The sequence below is a fragment of the Oryza sativa genome, chromosome 3 (assembly GCF_034140825.1).
Source record: "Oryza sativa Japonica Group chromosome 3, ASM3414082v1".
NCBI classification, from domain to species: domain Eukaryota; kingdom Viridiplantae; phylum Streptophyta; class Magnoliopsida; order Poales; family Poaceae; genus Oryza; species Oryza sativa.
In genome coordinates this window covers 17,404,431-17,424,902 of record NC_089037.1, presented here as the reverse complement: position 1 = coordinate 17,424,902, position 20,472 = coordinate 17,404,431, and the positions used below count along the sequence as shown (strand labels likewise).

Here is a 20,472-nt window from a genome sequence, read left to right as displayed (position 1 = left end):
TTCTATCCAGTTTTTCTGTTTTCGCATTTTTAGTAAAATATTTACCATCTAGTTTTTCTTTTCGAGTTTTCTGTTTTTCTAGTGTCTCCCCACGTTTTAAAAGTAATGAATTTACTCTGTGGAGTTTTTCCATTTACTCTCAGCCTCACACATCTGTTCATTAAAAGTAACATTTTTACTCGTATGAATGCCCCAGTTAAAAGTAACAAATTTACTTGCATGAATACCCCCACATCGTACGGCACCATTCTTAGATGGTCATAAAAGAATTACTACCACCTTATAACGCTAGTAATTCTTTTACTAGTGTTATAAATATTGTTTAGATTTCATGATCTGCGAGTAAAACAATTACCACCCTCCTCTCAATATAGCACATGATCTCGTAGTCACCGTGTAGTAATATATTTACTGATGTATTCAATACACAGTATAAGAGTAAAATTTGAGACCAAGAGTATTGTTAATATGTATCACAAAATGATCGTGCGAATGAAAAAAGTACAGGCTCAATCACACACGAATGATAAAATTACTCACAGGTGAATCAAAATAGAAAAGAAAAAAAATGATTCAATAAAAAATCCATCGTGAAGCCGGGATCCCTAGTGGCTTAGCTAGATCTTGCTATAAGGATGGAAAGGTTGGTCTGTGTCTTGTGACTGATAGTGGAGAGGGCAACCGGGTGGCGAGCGGTAATCGATGATGGAATCATGAAAGGATGTAGCGGCGTGGTATAGAGATGAGCACAACGTTGTGCAGTAGCAGCCATCCATCATCTAGCAAGCACAAAAAAAATGCAAAAACATTATCATTCATGTCATAGAGACGACGAGAAAAAGAAAAATAGCAAACAACCTCCATCACCGGCGGACTCCACCCTATCCTCTGCGGCTAGTCACATGGAGCACGATATACAAATGTAGGACCTGTGCAGCCCATCAATTCAAATAAGGTAATATTGGATATTGCACGTTAATTTAATTGGCAAAAAGAAATTGGGGCTTTACGCGTGAAGGTGTAGGAGAGTATGCAGATGCAAATCGAAATGTCATTTTCTTACTTGCTTCTTCTGTCAATGTCGCCGACATGGAGCAACCACTGGTTGTTGCTCTTGGCCCAGGTGAACACATCCTTATTGGAAAAATAGAATATATACTGAAAGTAAGGAAGTTGTTTTTATTGAAGTAAATCATTTACTCTGATAATGGTGGGAGCATGATGATGAGACATAGGGTGGGATCGAAAGTAGGAAAGTTGTTTTTATCGAAGTAAATCGTTTACTCCGATAATGGTGCGAGTGAGGATAATATGATGTAGGGTTAGGTGGGCCTGTGCTGATATACGTTTGGCTAGTAGTATCTCTATAATAGTTAACTAATAAGTTGACCAATAGGAAATATTTTTGACTGACCTTAATCTTTATTAAAAGGAAAGTTTGATATGGAGAGTACTAATATGTACTCCCTCCGTCCAAAAAAAATCAATTCCTAGCATCCCAAGGTAGTATTAGTGGAGAGTGGAAATGACTATAATGCCCTTAATTATTGAAAAAAAGTAGTAAGAGTGATATATATAAAGGGTATTGAAGAAATAAAACTTCTCGTTTTACGTGCTGAGTGTAGGTAAGATGGTAGAAGTTGGTTTTTTTGATAAAATTTAAACTCTAGAAGTTGAGTTTTTCGAGGGTAGGTAGGATGGTAGAAGATTTTTTTTTTATAAAATTCAAACTCTATAATTTGAATTTTTTTTGACGAAGGGAGTACTCATCTCGTTCCATAAAAAATAGTATAGGATATGACATATCATAGTACTATAAATCTAGATATACATATGTCCAGATTTACAGTATTAGCATATATCATATCTCGTTATTTATTTTTTTTATGGGACAGAGAGTATTTCATTGTTTACACATAAATATCCGTGAAATCCTCTTTGGAAGAATGTCCGCATAAGCAAAATTCAGCATTCACCATTGATGTGACGGATCAAGTTGTTAAAAAAAAAAAGAAGAAAAAACCATGTGCGCGCGTTTGAGAGACGAAAGCCGAGCCGAGCAAGCTGATACGGATAGGCAGCCGCTGATCGAACCGCGCATATGCCCATTGTTTGTTTGTTTATCCGTCGTAATCTCTCGCTTACAAAAATATCTCCCTTCTCCGCATCACTCACTACTCAACTAGCACTACTACTAGTAAGCAAGCAGCAGATAAGCATCACTCCCTCCCACTCCAACCACCACATCAGCATCAGCAAGCAGCAGCAGCAGAAGCAGATCGATCGATCGATCGCCATGAGCGTGGTGATCCTGGACGGGTCGACGGTGCGGGGCTTCGTGGCGGACGACGACGCCTTCGCCCGCAGCGTCGACGCGCGCTTCGAGGCGCTGGACGCCAACGGCGACGGCGTGCTGTCCCGCGCCGAGCTCCGCCGCGCGCTCGAGTCCTTCCGCCTCCTCGACGGCGCCGGGTTCGGCTCCGCCGAGCCGGCCCCGCTCCCCGCCGAGGTCTCCGCGCTCTACGACTCCGTCTTCGAGCAGTTCGACGCCGACCACAGCGGCGCCGTCGACCGCGCCGAGTTCCGCGACCAGATGCGCCGCATCATGCTCGCCGTCGCCGACGGCCTCGGCTCCCAGCCGCTCCAGGTCGCCGTCGACGACGAGGGGGGCAGCTTCCTCCTCGAGGCCGCCGAGCACGAGGCCGCCTCCATCGCCGCCAAGATCGACGCCCAGCGCGCCGCCGATGCCGCCGCCGCCGCCGACGCCAAGTGACGCCGGCCACGTCATCGCAACCGTTGCATCGGATCGGGCTTGTTTTTTTTTTTTTTTACTCTTCACGTGTACCGTGTCCGTGTGTGTCGAGGTGTCGGTGTACGTGTACGTATCACAGGTGGCAACGTACCTCTCTGCTACGCTTATCAAACTGGAGACTACTCTGCTTTGAATGGAAATAAAATAATTTTCTATCCACTCTAAAAAAACGTCATTTATTTGTACTCATTGTCTTTTTCTTTTTCACGCTACTCAGGCCTTTCTGAGTTGAGGAATTTTTGAATTTTTTTTATGGTTGTCATATCGGATATACACGAATACACATTTAAAGCATTAAACGTAATATAATAATAAAACAAAGGCACAGATGCCACCAGAGAACCGTTAGACAAATTTATTAAGCATAATTAATCTATCATTAGTAAATATTTATTGTAGCACACTTTCAAATTATGGAGCAATTAGTTAGGTTTAAAAGATTCGTCTCGCAATTTACACGCAATCTGTATGATTAGTTTTTTTCTATATTTAATACTTCATATGTTCCAAACATTTAACGTGACATGGTGAAAAGTTTTTATTAGGAAAGTAAACAGAGCCTAATTTTTACTACAGTAAGTCTTTAGAGTTGATGCTGATCAATCCTAGGAATGCTATCTGGCACACATACGTACTCGCACGGGTTAGCTGGCGTCGCCTTCACTGCGCCACATGTTTTCCATCTGTCTTTCCGCAATGTTTCCTCCATTCTGGCGGCCGCTTTCTGCGATTTTTTTCTCTATTTTGGTGTCCCTCCCCTCAGCGCGCATTTTTCATTTTCTTTTGCACTCTTTCCCTTTTTTTTTCTGAAAAAGTCCATTATACACCCTCGAACTTTTATACTTGTCTGAAATACACCCCCGAACTACGAAATCGGGTATAATACACCCTCTAACTGTGAATACCGGATACTTGACCCCCTTGGGCTGTTTTACCATGGATTTTACACACGTGGATGACATGTAGGATGCCCCTTCGCCACGTCAGCACTTATGATTATGTGGGCCAAGCCCATATTGCTGGGTTGTTTTGACGTTGCTTTTTCACGAGCGGCGGCGGTAGCGGCACTGCGAAGGCAGGGTTGAGCGGTCAGTGGCGCGCATCTCCGACAAGCAGCTGCGGTCGTCGGCGGAGGAGTTGTCGCAGGAAAGTAGCAGCTCCAAGCCGCTGCGCGCGGTCGTCGGCGGAAGCCGCGCACGACCGCAGAGATGGCTAAGCAGGGAGCAAGGAAGAAGCAGCTCCGACACAAGCGCGATATAGACCTCGTCACCTCGACCTGTCTCTTGTGACCTGTGTGTGATGCTTCTCCTGTTTATCACAACTACTCATATATACTGCTCTCCCTCCGTTTTAAAATGTTTGATACCATTGACTTTTATATACTACTCTCTCCGTTTCAAAATGTTTGATACCGTTGACTTTTAGTACGTGTCTAACCATTCGTCTTATTCAAAAAATTTAAAGTAATTATTTATTCTTTTTATATCATTTGATTCATTGTTAAATATACTTTCATGCACCCATATAGTTTTACATATTTTATAAACTTTTTTAATAAGACGAACGGTTAAACATGTGCTAAAAAGTTAATGGTGTCAAGTATTTTGAAACGTTGGGAGTATTACTAATCTCGGCAAGCTAGTACGTTGTGCTGCTAGCTACTCATCTTTGCAGTCATGAGCATGTCAATCCCAAGGCTAAACCTGTTCGGCTTCCACGCCTCCAAGCAGGACTGCAGGAGACGACGGACTAGCACAAGCACGAGCAGGAGCAGGAGTAGTACTCGACTGAGCCGGAGAACGCGCTGGTCTGCGGCAACGGAGACGGAGCTCGATCGCAGAGGAGGAGCTAGGCGGCCAGCGATGACAGAGCTAGCTCGTAGACGCCGGTCGCGCCGACCACAGTCTGATGGAGGCGAGCCCGCTCCTCATTGAGTAAATCTCGAGCTTGCTTCCGCCAAGCTCGGCGAATGGGTGCGCCAAACTCGCGGTGGTCATGGCGCTCGAGCTCCTCCCCGCGCGTGTATCTTCGGCGAGCTCCACCTCTCCACTCGGAGCTGCTTCGTCCCTGCGCCGCTCCCTTCGCCGAAGAACGCCGCCCCCACTGCCGCCTCCGCCACCACCGCCGTAGGTGCTGGAGCTCGATTTGGTTGCAGGCGGCGAATCTGCAGCTCCGTCAGGGACAAGATGTAGCAATGAGCTTGCCGATGGGTGTGCGGCGGTCCTCGCTGGGCAGATGGATGAGCCATGCGCCCATGCCGAAGGAGAGAGAAAGAGAGAGAGATAGAGAGAGAGTGGGGAGGAGGAAGAGGAAGGATCGGACTGACATGTGGGACTAACTAATCTATATAGGTGGCATCCTAGTGTAAAAAACCCGAAATTTTCACATCTAAGCATATGCAACCTTCTAATTCCAAATATGAGTAGGTAATGGATGGAGTTATATTTTTAATCAAGAAGCCCACATGTGTGTGTGCAGTGGTCTTCCATCGGACTTAATGTCAAACGAAATATAACAAACTAATGGCTGCTGATCATTGGACAAATCACTAGCTCGTAGGACTTGTTTAGGTCTAATTGATTGTTTGTCGTCAGAAAAGAAAATCTTATTACCATTTGCAATTGGTTGGATCAACCATTACGAGATAGGGCACCGTGCCGTCATGCCGTTAGTCTAGAGCTTTCTTCGTCTTTTTTTTTTCTTAATCCATATTTGACTTGGATGTTGTTTTCGTTTTGAAAATTGGAACTGTAGCGGTCGGTTGAAATATAATCCATCTGCTTGGATCATCAAAATCATAATATTATGTGTGCTAATAAATCTTGATTTGTTTCACATAGAAGCTGCATCAACAAAGGGTAATTATAATACTAGCGAAACATATTAGTGGATCATTTGCTTTGTGCCTGCTAGCTAGTTTGATTAGAAAGAGAATCCAGGACAATACATGCTCACATTTGGAATTATGAGGTCGCATGTGCTTAGATTAAAAAAATTCGATACAAAAACAGTGTAGAAAACCACTTAAGGGGGTCTTTTGCACAGTATTGAAAGTTTGAGGGGGTCAAATGTCCGGTTTTAAAGTTGTGGGGTGTGTTTTAGACAAGATAAAGAATTAGAGGGTGTAAAATAGAGTTATCCCTTTTTTTTTAATCTGCAGCACACGTGTTTTCAAGTTTTCAAGTTGAAAGTTTTGAAATCTTGACTCGAACAAATCTAAACTAAAAGTTTTCAAATTTTGAGTTGAATGTTTCTAAATCTGAGTTGAAAGTTTTTAAATTTACTTTCAAATCAAGATTTGAAAGTTTCAAATTCTGAGTTGAAAGTTTCCAAATCAAGATTTGAAAGTTTCAAAATCCGAGTTAAAAATTTTTTAGTTTCGTGTTGAAAATTTTCAAATCAAGATTTGAAAGTTTTAAAAACTGAGTTGAATTTTTTTTAAATTTAAGTTGAAAATATTCAAATATGAGTTTCAAATCTAGACTTGAAAGTTTTCAAATCTTAGTTAAAAAGTTTCCAAATCCTGAATAAATCTGATTTAAAAGTTTGTTCAGTCAACTAAAAAAAAGGAAAACACACGCGCATGGCGAATTTTTATCCCAAAGAAAAAGAGGGAAAAAAAAAGGAAACGCATGAGGGAGATTTTTTTTCTTGATATGAATCTATAACAACACGCAATAGAAGGGCGTACAGCTGCGCCAGTTAGCCAGCTAGCGCACGCGCCTATTAGTAGCCCCCGATCTATCCAAATAAAAATTAAGTAGTATCAAAATTTGGCACTATCAGGCCACGTTCGGTATTCCATTTTGGTACAACTTCCTTATTTTTCATTAGCATATGCTTCGTGAACGGCTTAACAATATTTTTCATTATTTAAAAAAGCTTTTTATATAAAAGTTTTTAAAACATTCAAATAAACCAGTTTTTGTTTTTCTAATAATTAATACTCAATTAACCATGTGCTAATTAACAATACGTTAATGCAAAAGAACGCTTTAGTTCGTGAGTGCTAGAGTTGGAGAATTTGTCAAAAACCAGGTACAGGATTCCCAGTTTTGCACATTTGCTCACTGGATGCGGCAACAAGCTTAGCGTCAAAAATCGGCCGGAGCGGATTTGCCACAAACTGTGGATTACTCCGGTTGTTACCGATGACCATATGCACTTGTAGCACTAGATAACACAAGCTGGAATCAAGAATATGCATTTACCATCTTGCAATTAGCCTTTAAAGTAGTGCTCCCTCTCGTTGCATATGGAACTTGGGTCTAGGTTTGTGCAAGGAATTAAGCAAAATAGTTCAAATGACTAGGTTATCCTTGAGTTACCAGACAAACAAAAATACTAACTACAGAAGTAAATGCAGATAACACAGCAGCCTATAGCGTTTATAGATCAATTTACAAAAACAGGTGATTGATTACATGTGGCAAGGTTCTATAAAACCATGACTGATTACATAATTGGAGGGTTTTTAAGGCAACTTGGTAATGGGTATACACCAAGAGTATAAGCAAAAGGCAATTAGGTACATCAAAAGCTTCAGGATTTCTGTACCCACAACATACAAATTAGCCATCTGCTCGACAGTTCGTTCAGTCATAGCTTACAATAAAACAAACTATAAGAGTTTATCTGACAGAGGTTGCATTGCATATAAACTGACAGCAGACTATTATCAGGTAGATACTTCATAAGCCAAGGATGAATTGCCACGGGCACACCGGAGTGCGCCAGTGAGGGTAAACCAGAACCGCCCGTGTCCCGCGATCCCGAGGTTTTCACCTCATGACGGGGACACGGTGGTTCTGGTTCATTGTGGGGTGGCGATCAGCGGATGCGAAGCTGATGTGCTCTTGGTGAGCCAGCATGCCGCCCCCAAATGAGATGCTGGAGATCTCGGAGCCTGTCGGTGTCGATGGCGAGCAGGATGTGCTGTTCTCTGGGCACAGGTTCTTGCCAAGGACAACGGCACCGCCGCTCGTTCTGGCTCTACCTGTTGGAGACTGAGCTGATGCCGGTGGTGGCTTCTGCTGCTGCTGCTGCTGCTGCTGTTCCAGCAGCTCCTTTTTGGTAAGGAACCGACCACCTGATCCACGGGCTCGCTTCATAGCATGATGATGTCGAGATTCATGGAGGTAAGGCTGGGAACATAATGGCATCACAATTATTAATACAATATAGAAAAGTGTAGTTACAGACAGCAGGCAGGAAGGCACGCATGCAGGAAACAAATGCAACCAAACAAGGACTAAACATAAGTGGCTACAAACAAAAACTAAGAATATTAATTTCGAATCATTACAGAAAATGTAACTGCCTCTATTGATGTTTGCAGGTAAAGGAATGTTACAAGCATAAATGATACATCTGACATCACTAAAAAGGACTAATCAATGAATAGTACCTGGAGGATTAAATCATCTAAATATGACTATGTGACACTGCCCAAGCTTGTAGAGATTGCTAGGAACAAATATGAAATGCTTCAGCCATACCTTCCGACCTTTCACCGCCTTATTTTGGGCCTCCAATTTTGCACGCGTTTGCCTTCTTCTAAGGATCGCATTGTATTGCTTTGCATTGACAAATATGGGCTCTTCTACAGAAGGATCAACAGGCAATGGCATCCTAGAGTTTGCAGCACCAGTAATTTGAGGATGAACCTGTTTGATAATACACAAGAGTTTAATACCACACCACATATATTTTGCAGGTTTTCTTCTATGCCTATATATTCTTCTAGGTTTTTCCACTGGGCATAGTCCTCACTAAATGTCATTATTATTTGAAAAACTAAATTTGTAGCATTCTCCTATAAAATTGGTGAGAACTATTTGGATAATTTTCATTTCCATTTGAAAGCATTTGTTGCTTCTGTTTGGATAAATAACAAAGAAAATAAAACAAAAGGAGGCTGAAAATTACAGCCCTGTCTTTACTTACAAATGCATGTGAAGTGTATCCTGTTAATACTCCACCATAATATGGATCAGTACCATATGGATAAGAAACACATGCCTGGAAAAACACAAGAACAGGTAAACTAAACATAAGGTTCAAACATAGTAGTAGTACTAAAGATTATGTTAACTTACAAAAGGCTGGTTGTAATCGAACTTTGAAGGAGGAAAGGCAGCTTCTGTGTTCCCCAAAGACAATACCGACTTAGTGCCATGGTCCCGCTCCCCACAACTATCATTGTTGTTAATATCTGAGGGGACAAACACTGTCATACAATAAGTGATGTCAGCCACTTGTTCACCTTAGAAACTGAAGTGATTTCTTATCTATACTATTTCAAAAGAAGCAAATGGTGGTGGTTTGTGGTGAATCTGCCACCACCCCCACCACCAATTCCCTGCTTTTTTGCGAAGGTAAAAACAAGAGTGTGGGTCCAATGGGCCCACTTATCAGCTGAAAGGTATATACAAAAATTAAGAGATGAAAATAGGTAAAATGTGATGACCAACATGGGTTGATGACAGTGTTCTTTTCTTAAATCCTGTACCAATGCACGGGCAATATGCTAGTAAATCGAACAATTGAAGTCGGTTACATGTGCCACTCTTTAAGAAGAGCATAACCCAGAGCATAAGAATTGATCACATAATAATGCACCCTCTAGTTATTTCATTTATTATGTAGAATTTTAGATGCCTAATTGATACAAACAGGAAAAGAACATGAATTGTGAACACGGGGGAATGCACACAGTGATCTCACACATACCAATCTGCGTAAGATCATATTTTGTTAATTCTGGATAACAAAGATATCGTATTTTTCAAAATATTAGAGTGACAACTTAATTCGCCATACTGAATTACATTACCATATATTTGAAGCCTGACCATTTGAAGAACAGATTTTGCTTTAGCGTTCTACAGGTGCAAAGACTCGTGATCTTTAAAGCAATAATGCTCAAGATCGAGACAATCATCATTTGAAAGGCTAGCATGATTTATTTCACTTATATACAACAACCACCCACTTGGCCAATCAACAAGAAGAAAAACTAAGTGTTTCTTTCATGTGGGTAGAAACATATCATTAGATGCATAATTAAATATGATTTAGGCCCGTGAATTTACATACAACATTCCAAACCAAAACATTGCTCCGTCCTATGCTGCTCAGATGGATTCCAAAGCAAAGATTTTTCTTTGGTGTATTCTTCTGACTACATAGTTTTGTAGCAGGTCTGGTTGCCGCAGACGTGAAAGTAGACAAATGAACGCTATGTAAAAGCTATGGGCAGGGATAATACAGAAGCACATCTAAATTAATTCCTATAGGGATTAGGGTTAGAATAGATATGGATTAAAACTCTTATCTGCCCTTAAGTAATAGTATATTTACAATCTTTCACCAAAATAAAGCAGGGAAGTAGGAATAATAGGTGAATGAGCATCATTCAAATGCAATATACTTCTTTTGTTTCAAACTTAAAATGGATGATATAGTCACAGAAGAATATATTCTGCGTTTCTGCAATTTTAGCCAAACCTCTAAGATTGAATACGACATTTTCTCTCACTGGCATAAAAATTTCACAATGAAACAAAGTTTAACCCTATCATGTTATGTGTGGTGACTGCATTTTTTGTTCTCTTTCATAGTCTTTTTATCAGAATATTCTCCCTTTACAGCTTATAACTCATATGGCACTGAACCGAAATAATAGGAGCAGGTACCAAAAGAAATTGTTTAGCTGCTTGAGAGTCAATCATGCATGTGTGTGTATTTCCAGAAACAGCAAATTACTAGTTCGAGGCTTCAAGCAAAACCACCACAAAATTTGATTGGGGGAAAGAATGCGTTTCTGGTATAGATGATGTCATTGAAGAAAAATGTATTACCTGATTGTGGTGAGGTGTGTTGTCCGTTGAGACTGCTGTCACTTACTGCAGATGCTTCTTGGTGAGACTCCCCAGACTTTGTTGGTGACGAGTCACCATCAGAGTTCCTCTGAACTAACTGTTTCATTGGATAGTTATTCCTGGCAAGAAAATCCTATTCACATAGAAGTGAATTGGTAAGTTCATTATCTTCAGTTTAATAGCTATGATTCAGTATCACACTGTGTGGAATATGTACTTACATAGTTGGTCTTGGCCATGCATTGGACAGGATGATTCTCCATTTCTTGCAACAGCATTATCATTATTAGAAGGCATTACTCAAGATCCACAAACATTTTCTGTCCTATTTTGAAGTTCAGAAAATTTTCAGGTCAGACTGACAGTGGCACATAAAGAAAGCCAAGTTACTAGATAAATTAGTACCTTGAATTCGGTTTGTATAGTATCCACATACAATGATTAGGGATTAGGTTGTACAAACATCCAAACTCAGCTGGATGAACAGTTGAAAATGATCGAAGCATAAAATAAATCAAAGAACTATTGTACGGCCTCTACAATATCATTAACAAACAATACTATGTCAACTTTATGATGGATTAATCTATCTAGACAGTACACCTCCAGGATAAGAAGTAGAACTCCTGAGCAGCATCATCTACCGGGCTAATCCAAAATAAATAAGAAAAAACAGTGTCCGCGTAGCACACCGGTAGTTACCAATGTAGAACACAAAAAAAATCACCCTAAAGCTGACCAAGAGCAAAGTACAGTGACAAATCTAGGCTACTTCAGATGCTAATGATCAGCATGTCCTATGACCGACAAGATGCTAAACTTTCTTCAGGACTACTTTCAACCACAAGGTTGCTGTTAAGTTAGAGACTTAAAGTAATGAGTAATCACTTCTACTATGTACTATCTCTAGTAATTACTTCCCTGTACTATCTTGCCTACGGAAGATCCAACTCAATCATTCAGAAGATTTTGATTGCTCCAAGACTTCAAGTACTAAACAGCGGAAAAAAAAATCCCACGTTTGCATAGTACATCAAACTTAGGAGAACTCCCGCTTTTCAGGGGGGAAATAGCAACTGAAATCCGCCAAGAATTCAACCAGGATAACCTATTTATCATCACACAAAGGCAATCTTGCTAAAGAAACTTCAAATATTGGCACTAATTCCTCTGTACCCTAAGCATCCACTTTAACGCAGAACTAAATCAGAAATGTCAATTAAGAACCGTACAGTCCATCCAAAGTCAGAAGCTCTGTCTCATTTCATTGGCAGAGAAGAAAGTACACAGCATGTACCCAAGAAAAGGGGGGTAAGCACTGAAAAACCATCCAGATTTTGAACTTGAAAGAACACCAAATCCAGCAAAGAAAAGGTGAAGCCAAGACTCCTCAGTCTAGCTAGCCCACAGACAAAATCAAAGCAGCAGCCTTAAATTCCTGAAAGCCTCATACGAGTTGTACTTCTTTGTTCATGCAAAACAAATTCTGAACCAAAGAACAGCATATACAGAGAAAGAGTAACAAACCAAGAACCAAGGGACATAGCTATGCTCCCCCTTACCCCAAATCATGCGGAGATCCAGCTGAAACTGAAAGTAGAAGAAGGAAGACATGGAGGGGGGGGGGGACATGAGCAAGCAAGAAGCAAATCCACACCCACCCAACCCAAAGCCGCAAGTCAACAACTTCTACCAAGACACATGCAAGCGCCATAATCCAGGAACCCAGCCCCATGAAAGAATATCTTGAAAGGGGAACAAATTTGGAAGTGAATCAAGTGGAAGCACAAGAACAAGAAGAATACCTCTCTCTTTCTCTCTCTCCCTCTCTCCTCCCCCAATCAAGACTCTCTCTCTCTCTCTCTCTCTCTCTGGGGAAAGATCGAGGGCAAAGAAATGGTGGCACTACTACTACTAGTGCTGAAGCATGACGATGAGGCTGCCTCCTCTGATCCTCACCTCCCCTCTTCGGCTCTTCCTGCCAAATATGCACTAGAGTCTCTCTCTCTCTCTCCTTTGTACTACTATTGAGTCTTTCTCTCTCCTATGTGTATTTAGGGGGAAAAAAAGGATTATGTCACGCTCTCGCCACTACGGCACCACCATCATACATCATCCACCGGAGAAATTCTTAGGTGCACACAGCCACACACACACACCATCATCACCATACATTGGTCCATGGAGAACCCAGTGCGCAAGTTCTCGCCGAATGTATGAAAAGTGTGTTTGCATGAACGCGTTGGAAGTTGATCTACGAACAGATGATGACTTGACTCCATCTTTAAAAATGACGGCAATTCTATGACGGCATCTTTAGCAGTACTCCCTCCATATACTTCATATACTTTTCATAGATATATTTTCAAATCTGAAAAATTTATTTTTATAGGTATACGGAATATTTCAATCCAACAACCTAGCATCTTAATGACTCTTAGATTTAACCTATCATCTTAATGACTTTCTCAGATTTAGTACGTGACTCTATTCTTCCATACAAGATTGGCTACATGGGCATCGAGAAATATAAATATTAACGAATTACTTGTTTACGAGGAATGACTAGTAGTATGTTTAAATAGATTATAAGTAGAATTACTTATCCTTAGTCTGTGTGTTAAGATGAAATATGACTATCAAAAGTAAATTGAGGAAGTATAAATCAGCTATAACTACATGTGAAAAAGATAAGAGATGAGAGAGAAGAGAAGTGTAGATCAGCTGCAGCACGGACTATAAAACGTTGTGTGTATGACATGTGAGATCAATTATTAATGATGTGGTATACTCCCTCCGTACTCGTAAGGGCAACAACAATATATATAGTAAAAGTAGTACATATAGATGGGACTCACATATATGGACTTTAACTATTGTAATCTTCACAATGTATATAGATAGCAAATAGTATTAGGAGGAGAGAAGAAGTAGAGACAAATAATATATTATATTCTCTATGGGCAGCACATATGCTTACAGGTAGCTTTTGTTATTTCTTTCCTATTAACTAGTTCCACAATGTTGCTAGGTAGTTGAATGAAATATTGTATTACTTATGGACCACTTTTGGACTACATTGTGGATGCCTAAAAAAAGTCGTTTTGGACAGCGACACAGTCTAAAAAAAACTTTGACTTCTTGTTTCTATAAAAATATTTATTGAAAATTGATATATGTATACTTTTATGAAAGTATTTTTCAAGACAAATCTATTCATATAATTTTTAATTTTCAAACTCAATAACTTGAGAGTTATTCATGATTTATATTCCCAAGGTTTGACTTAAATATTGTCATAAACGACTTCCTTTACAAGTACAGAGGGAGTATATTTGTAGTTAACTATTGTATAAATAGGCTATTAGATTGGCTGATGATTTAGAGCTGATAGTTGGCTATACTATTAAGTACTCCATCCGCCTCATAATATAAGGGATTTTAATATTTTGTTTGCACTGTTTGACCACTCGTCTTATTCAAATTTTTTTTGCAGATATAAAAAACGAATAGTTGTGCTTAAAGTACTTTGGATAATAAAGTAAGTCACAAAAAATAAATAATAATTCCAAAAAAATTTTAAATAAGATGAATGGTCAAATAATGCAAATAAAATATCAAAATCCTTTATATTAGGGGACGGAGGGAGCATGTAGAAGATGTTCATGTATGTCGTGCATTTTATGTAGGGTTGCAATGCACTTTTAGAAAAGCATTTGTTTTCAACTTATTTTTGGAAGTTGTTGAATGAAGTTGATAAAGGGAATGAAGCTTGTGGGTGCTGATTCACAGCTACTTCAAATCTTCATGACAGATGAAGGGTTTTTCTCTTTAATTTTCTATGAAGAAATTTATTGCGGGACACTAATAAAAGGTTTTAAGCAGCAACTGCCTCATAATTATTTCTTTGTTTTCTAAGAAATGAAGTACATGTACTAGACTACTTTTCTAGTGACAAGCGATTCGATTTATGACACCACTACAAAGATAATTATCAGACGGTTAAATGTAGGATATGAACTATATGTACCAAATTAATATGTCGATCAAGAAAATATGATTGCTCGCACTGTACAACAATATATAAGAAAAATAAAATCACATATAAATATGAAGTAACTAGCTCCATTCATAAGGTACTCGGATCTCCATCCTCAAACAAGAACTTAGTATCCGCGAAATGGCCTGTAGCTTAATGGTTACAAGAGCCTCAGTATTACCTTAGGTTCTGGGTTCGACTTTTCATATGAGCGAATTTTCCAGGATTTAACGGGCGACGTACCCGTCGACAGCGATGCGCCTATGATGACTTTGTCAATTTTCAGGATGGATTTACCGGCCCAGTCTTTGAAGATGCTCATAGAGGTAGGGTTTACGTGCGTGCGTTCATAGAGGTGAGTGTGCGTGCATTGTGAGTGTCTGTGTTGTACTGTGTTATTCTCAGAAAAAAACTTAGTAGGGTGAGTGTGCGTGCGTTGTGAGTGTAACTTAGTAGGGTGAGTGTGCGTGCGTTGTGAGTGTCTGCGTTGTACTGTGTAATTCTAAAAAAAAACTTAGTATCCAAACCAAGGTGCTTCGAGGCAACTGTCATCCGTCATCCTACAAAATTTCAAATCTAAATTAATCTAATCACTATAATCGAGAAATCTGTTGAAAATTTCCAAACTATTTGTACGCATTTTCTTTGGTTTGGAACATCTTATAGTTGGGTTGCTCCTTGAATCACATTATTTCTAACAAATGCCATTGATAAGTTGACAGAGAGGAATAGATGGAACCCCTAATGACGGTGGTATTTATGTGACAAGTTGACTTGTACAATAACATTTCCTGAAAGTTCTATTTGTCGATGATATTTTTTAATAATAAAGCATTTTCAATTATATTTGTTGGATTTTCTTAGATAGATAAACATACAGTAGAGAGTCCATGTCGTCTATCAATAGCATTGGATAAGGAGAAGCTCCTCTAATGTATAGTCGTCTGACGTAGGTTGTTGATATATGAGCTCACGAGCAGGCTCACATGTTAGTTTATTGAAGCTATAAGTTACTCCCTCCGTTTCATATTTTAAGTTATTTTATTTTTTTAGTCAAAATTATTTAGGTTTGACTAAGTTTATAGAAAAAATGAGCAACATTTATAACACTATATTAGTTTTATTAAATTTAGCATTGAATATTTTTTTGATAATATGTTTGTTTTATATTGAAAATTTTAGTAATTTTTTTTATAAAAAAAGTAAAACGAGTTATAATATAAGTGGAAGGGATAAGTTAGAAGATTGTTTATCGTTGGTAGCAGCATAGCGAGGGGTAGCTGAGATTATGTGCCCTGGGTCCCTGGCATTGTTCGTGTAGGGGCAAAAGTGGAATGTCATGTTGCTACTACTAGTATGCTATTGTCCTGTTGCAATTGCACAAAAGAGGGCCATGCAGTTTAGGCCCTGTTTAGGGTCTGTCTTGATCCCTTGGCAAGTTTTTCCCCTCGCAAGTTTTTCCACCCTATCATATCGAATGTTTGGATACATGTATGAAGTATTAAATATAGAAAAAAACTAATTACACAGATTACATGTAAATTGCGAGACGAATCTTTTAAGCTTAATTGCTCCATGATTTGATAATGTGATGTTACATTAAATATTTGCTAATGATGGATTAATTATGCTTAATAAATTCGTCTCGTAGTTTATAGACAGATTCTGTAATTCGTTTTGTTATTAGACTATGTTTAATACTTCAAATGTGTGTCTGTATATCCGATGTGACACGGCAAAAATTTTCAGCCTCGGATCTAAACACCGCCTTAGTTCCAGGGATCAAAAGTTTTGGCATCAAAAATTTTGGCGTGTCGCATCGGATATACGGACACACATTTGAAGTATCAAATGTAGTATAATAACAAAACAAATTACAAATTTCGCCTGTAAACTGCAAGATGAATTTATTAAACTTAACTAATCCGTCATTAGCAATTGTTTACTGTAGCACCACAGTGTCAAATTATGGAACAACTAGGATGGTAGCCCGCGCATTCGCGCGGGCATTCATGAATCATTTCTTAAATGTTTCTTTTAAGATATTTGTTAGTTTACAATATGTAATATTTAATTCATCTATATAAGCACATATCTATAAAGTTAATCATCTTCATCATTTAAGAAGACGTAGGTCTTTAAATCCAAATTAAAGTAAGGTGTTGTTTTTCTTTTTATTTAAATGTTTTGGGCTCCTATTTTTTAAAAAAAAATCTCAAAAAGGTTATTTATAATAAATGTGTTTTATTACTTCTTTTAATTGGTTCGCATTTGATGCAATTTGTTATACGTACTTATGTATGAATCAATAAAAACATAGAGTAGATATATTCTAGACCTCGCTTCCTATAATATGTGTGATCTATATATTTGTTTAAATACATTTAGTCAACCTGAGTGTTAAAACCCAAATTTAATAGTAAGAAATATAATATTCAAAGCCAACTATCTTCTGCTATGGCATAGAACAGAGAGAAGTCTATTGATATGTAGTCACTTAAAAATGATGAAGTGGTTATGCATGGTTGTCTCAATTTAAGGGAAAGTTACGAACCACAATGGTTCTAAGAAATTATAAGGTTTTCTAGAATTGGTTCATTTTACACTTTTGTTTCATTTTATACAAATATTATTTTAAGTTCAAATGTATGATATGACAAATAGTGACATCATTACACCCTGTGTGTCAACTTTTTTTTAAAAAAAAATTATCAGTAAGCAAGTAAGATTGGTATAGATTCTCATTATTTATTAATAAATAGATTATATGGGACATAAGGCTACGGTAAATTGATAGGTTTGTATACTCCAATATATTTGCATTATGTGATAGATAATTCATTTGGGAACGATTCATATATAGTGCGTGAGGCTCTACACAACCATTGTGAAAACGATTTGATGGCTAATAATACATCATAGAGAGAGGGAACCGAATAGGTAGAGGGACCGATATATACATGTATATACTAAGTACGCACTTACATGATGGAAGGGAGGACGTGGCACACGTGGGCCTTTCAATTTTATAATAACAAAAATCTAATTAGTCCACCATGTTTTATGGAAAATCAATGGTTGTGAATGGACTTGAATTATTTATTTTCATTTTTCATCTAATCTAAATAAGAAAGAAAAAATAGAAAAAAAAGTATGGTGGGATGATACGTACGTACAAACATACATGCTGTACAGGTACACGGACCGAGGGATAATTTAAGAGAGATAAATTGATTTGGTAATTTTGTACTCGTAATATAGATCTATCGGTGGTTGATTTGGTAATTTTATAAAATAGATTTAATGGTTGAAAATAATGGGTCTATCCAATTAAATGAAAATCAACGGTTAGATGTTTAGAATTTTTAGGATTTATCAATGCGCCACGTGGCGACTTATGAGTGTTTTTAGGAGCACCACGCGACGGCTTGAGAGCGTTTGTAGAAAGTTTCATGGACTTTTAGTATATAATAATAGATAATAGATAGATTAGGCTTAAAATATTCGTCTCGTAATTTACCCGCAATCTATATCAATTAGTTTTTTTTTATATTTAATACTCTATATATGAGTCTAGATATTTGGTAGGATAGGATGAAAAGTTTTTGCCTTACGCGTTATTATCAGAAAAGGACGCCAACTAATTTTTGTTGCTGCCAGATGTCAATAGTGGGGTGTGGGGATGACGACGATTCATAACCGACGGATTTCGGTGGGTGCGGTGCGGTGGACGGACAAGAGACACCCAAGACAAGAGTGTGCTAACCATGCCGAACCAACCGTGTGCAGCAGATGGAGGATAATTTTCTATTATTAAATATTTTTAATTGAAGTGTGCATGCAATACCAAATGAAGAATTGGCAAACACCGGTGGAATTGGCCAGTTGGCCCGGCTATTTTCAGCTATTTCATCAGTTTATTTGTTTCACATATCTAAAACAGTGTTTCCTGAAAAAAAATTATTTTCTTAGAAAAATAGTACAAACACGCGCTCACTCACCCCATGAACGTACATACGCACACTACCACTATGAGCACCTCCTAAAGACTGGGCTGTCATATCTTGAGATTGATGAAGTCCTCCGGAAGATTGGACCGATATATTGACGAAGTCACCATGGGCGCCTCGTTATCGACGGGTATGTAAGAATAATTAGCCGTAAATGCGAACACCTGTATCAAATCTAGAATTTGAACCCGAGAGGGCTGGTTACAACACAAGAAAACTAGCCAATTGAGTAATGCTCCCTTAAAAAAATTATGTAAGTATTGCTCAAATCCCTAGTTCTAAGATATTGTTATTAAGTTCATTTACCATGTTATTTAATTTATATCTACTAGCCGAAAACCTGTGTGTTGCAACGGATTGTTAAAATAGCAAAATTAAGTTCTTGTTAAAAATATTTTTTTAATTAATTGAAACAAAATCTTTCATCCTTCGAAAGAAATATCATGCTTAGAAAATTAAAGAGGTACCTACAGAATTGCAAACTACTGACTCACCCAAATCCTAATATCCTCCCAGCCTGTATATATTACAGCCTACACAAGCAGACACTGGTGGAGGTGGTGATGGTGGTGGTGTGCAATTGAGATCCCCTGCAGTACTGCACACTCCCCTGCATGTGCAGTACTGCAGGCTGACATATGGGCCCGAGGGCTATGGGGCCTACATGTCAGCCTGCAGTACTGCACATGCAGTACTGCAGACGACCTATGTCCGGTGGTGTGGTGCTTCTGGGTTATAATTCATTTTCAGAGTTCTATAACTATAATGAAAAATCTGACTTTTAGGGAGCTAGAGATTCTACGAATAGCTACAGTTGCAGCCACCATAAGCTACCTAAACATGCCCAACTTTTAGGGGTTCTATATGTTTCGTTGATGCTTATACTTATAAGCCAAAATTTGATTTTTAAAACTTATTTTTAAAGTTGATTTTGTGGTTTTCTCATTGTGGTTTATTTTACAACATTTGCTTTTACGTCGTTATGAAAACATATATAAAATTTTACCCATAAATTATTTTTTCTAGTAAATTGTACGAATAAGTATAAGGATAAACAAAATGATGGTTCCGCAAGTATTGTAGTATCAATCATACCAAGCCGAAATAATATCAATCTCATTTAGTATCTTAATTTTTTTTCACTATTCCGATCCATACGATCAAGTTCTTGTGTAATGTCCCGATCCTACGTAATAATGTGAAGTATTTTTAAAATCTAATAAGATCCCGATCATATGAGACTGTCACTCAAAATGATCTACCTAATATTCCGACTAGTATCTTTGGCTTGTATCTAATAATGAAACATTATTTAGTGAGCTTAAGAGTCTGAGACTCTGAGTAGCTCGTGAGAATCTGAAAATAAAAAACCTTTATTTTTCAGCCTTTTGACTTCAAGCTTATTTTCTAAATTTTATAATCTGGATGATAATATGAATTGTTCTGGAGCTTCTCATAATTAGAGTTATGTCACAGGCTCTCCAAACCGAGCCAGACCGTCCTTGAGCAGGAGATTTTTTTTTCCACTGCACGTATCAGCGCACATATATATCAGCCACATTTTGCCCACGCTCTGCTTGTTGGTCCAGCTAGCGAGCCTGATGATGATGACGACTTGATGAGATCTTTTGTGCCAACAACTTCCTCTAGAAAAGCATCTAAAAAATTGCAGATGGATAAGACCAGACCAAAATACCTTCCCTTTTTCTACATGTGCATGCCTACTAC

General features: G+C 38.5%; 2 protein-coding genes across 3 annotated transcripts; one reads left to right on the top strand and one right to left on the bottom strand.

The window, feature by feature from the left end:
- Positions 1–2,173: 2,173 nt before the first annotated feature.
- On the top strand, positions 2,174–2,971 carry LOC4333095 (uncharacterized). The gene has a single exon (XM_015772780.3). It carries the CDS (start codon positions 2,297–2,299, stop codon positions 2,771–2,773), a length of 477 nt encoding a protein of 158 aa, XP_015628266.2. The 5' UTR covers positions 2,174–2,296; the 3' UTR covers positions 2,774–2,971.
- A 4,202-nt stretch (positions 2,972–7,173) lies between these two features.
- LOC4333094 (nuclear transcription factor Y subunit A-4) lies at positions 7,174–12,721 on the bottom strand. 2 transcript variants are annotated; one of them, XM_015776494.3, is made up of 7 exons: positions 12,501–12,721; positions 10,917–11,020; positions 10,675–10,828; positions 8,911–9,041; positions 8,759–8,833; positions 8,311–8,478; positions 7,174–7,956 (listed from the first exon to the last, which is right to left on the bottom strand). In XM_015776494.3, the coding sequence occupies exons 2-7, from the start codon at positions 10,977–10,979 to the stop codon at positions 7,594–7,596; spliced, it is 954 nt and encodes a 317-aa protein (XP_015631980.1). In that variant the 5' UTR covers positions 10,980–11,020; positions 12,501–12,721; the 3' UTR covers positions 7,174–7,593. The 2 variants fall into 2 exon arrangements, with proteins under 2 accessions (XP_015631980.1, XP_025879588.1); XM_026023803.2 differs by having other exon boundaries at positions 10,917–11,015.
- Between the last annotated feature and the right edge of the window lie 7,751 nt (positions 12,722–20,472).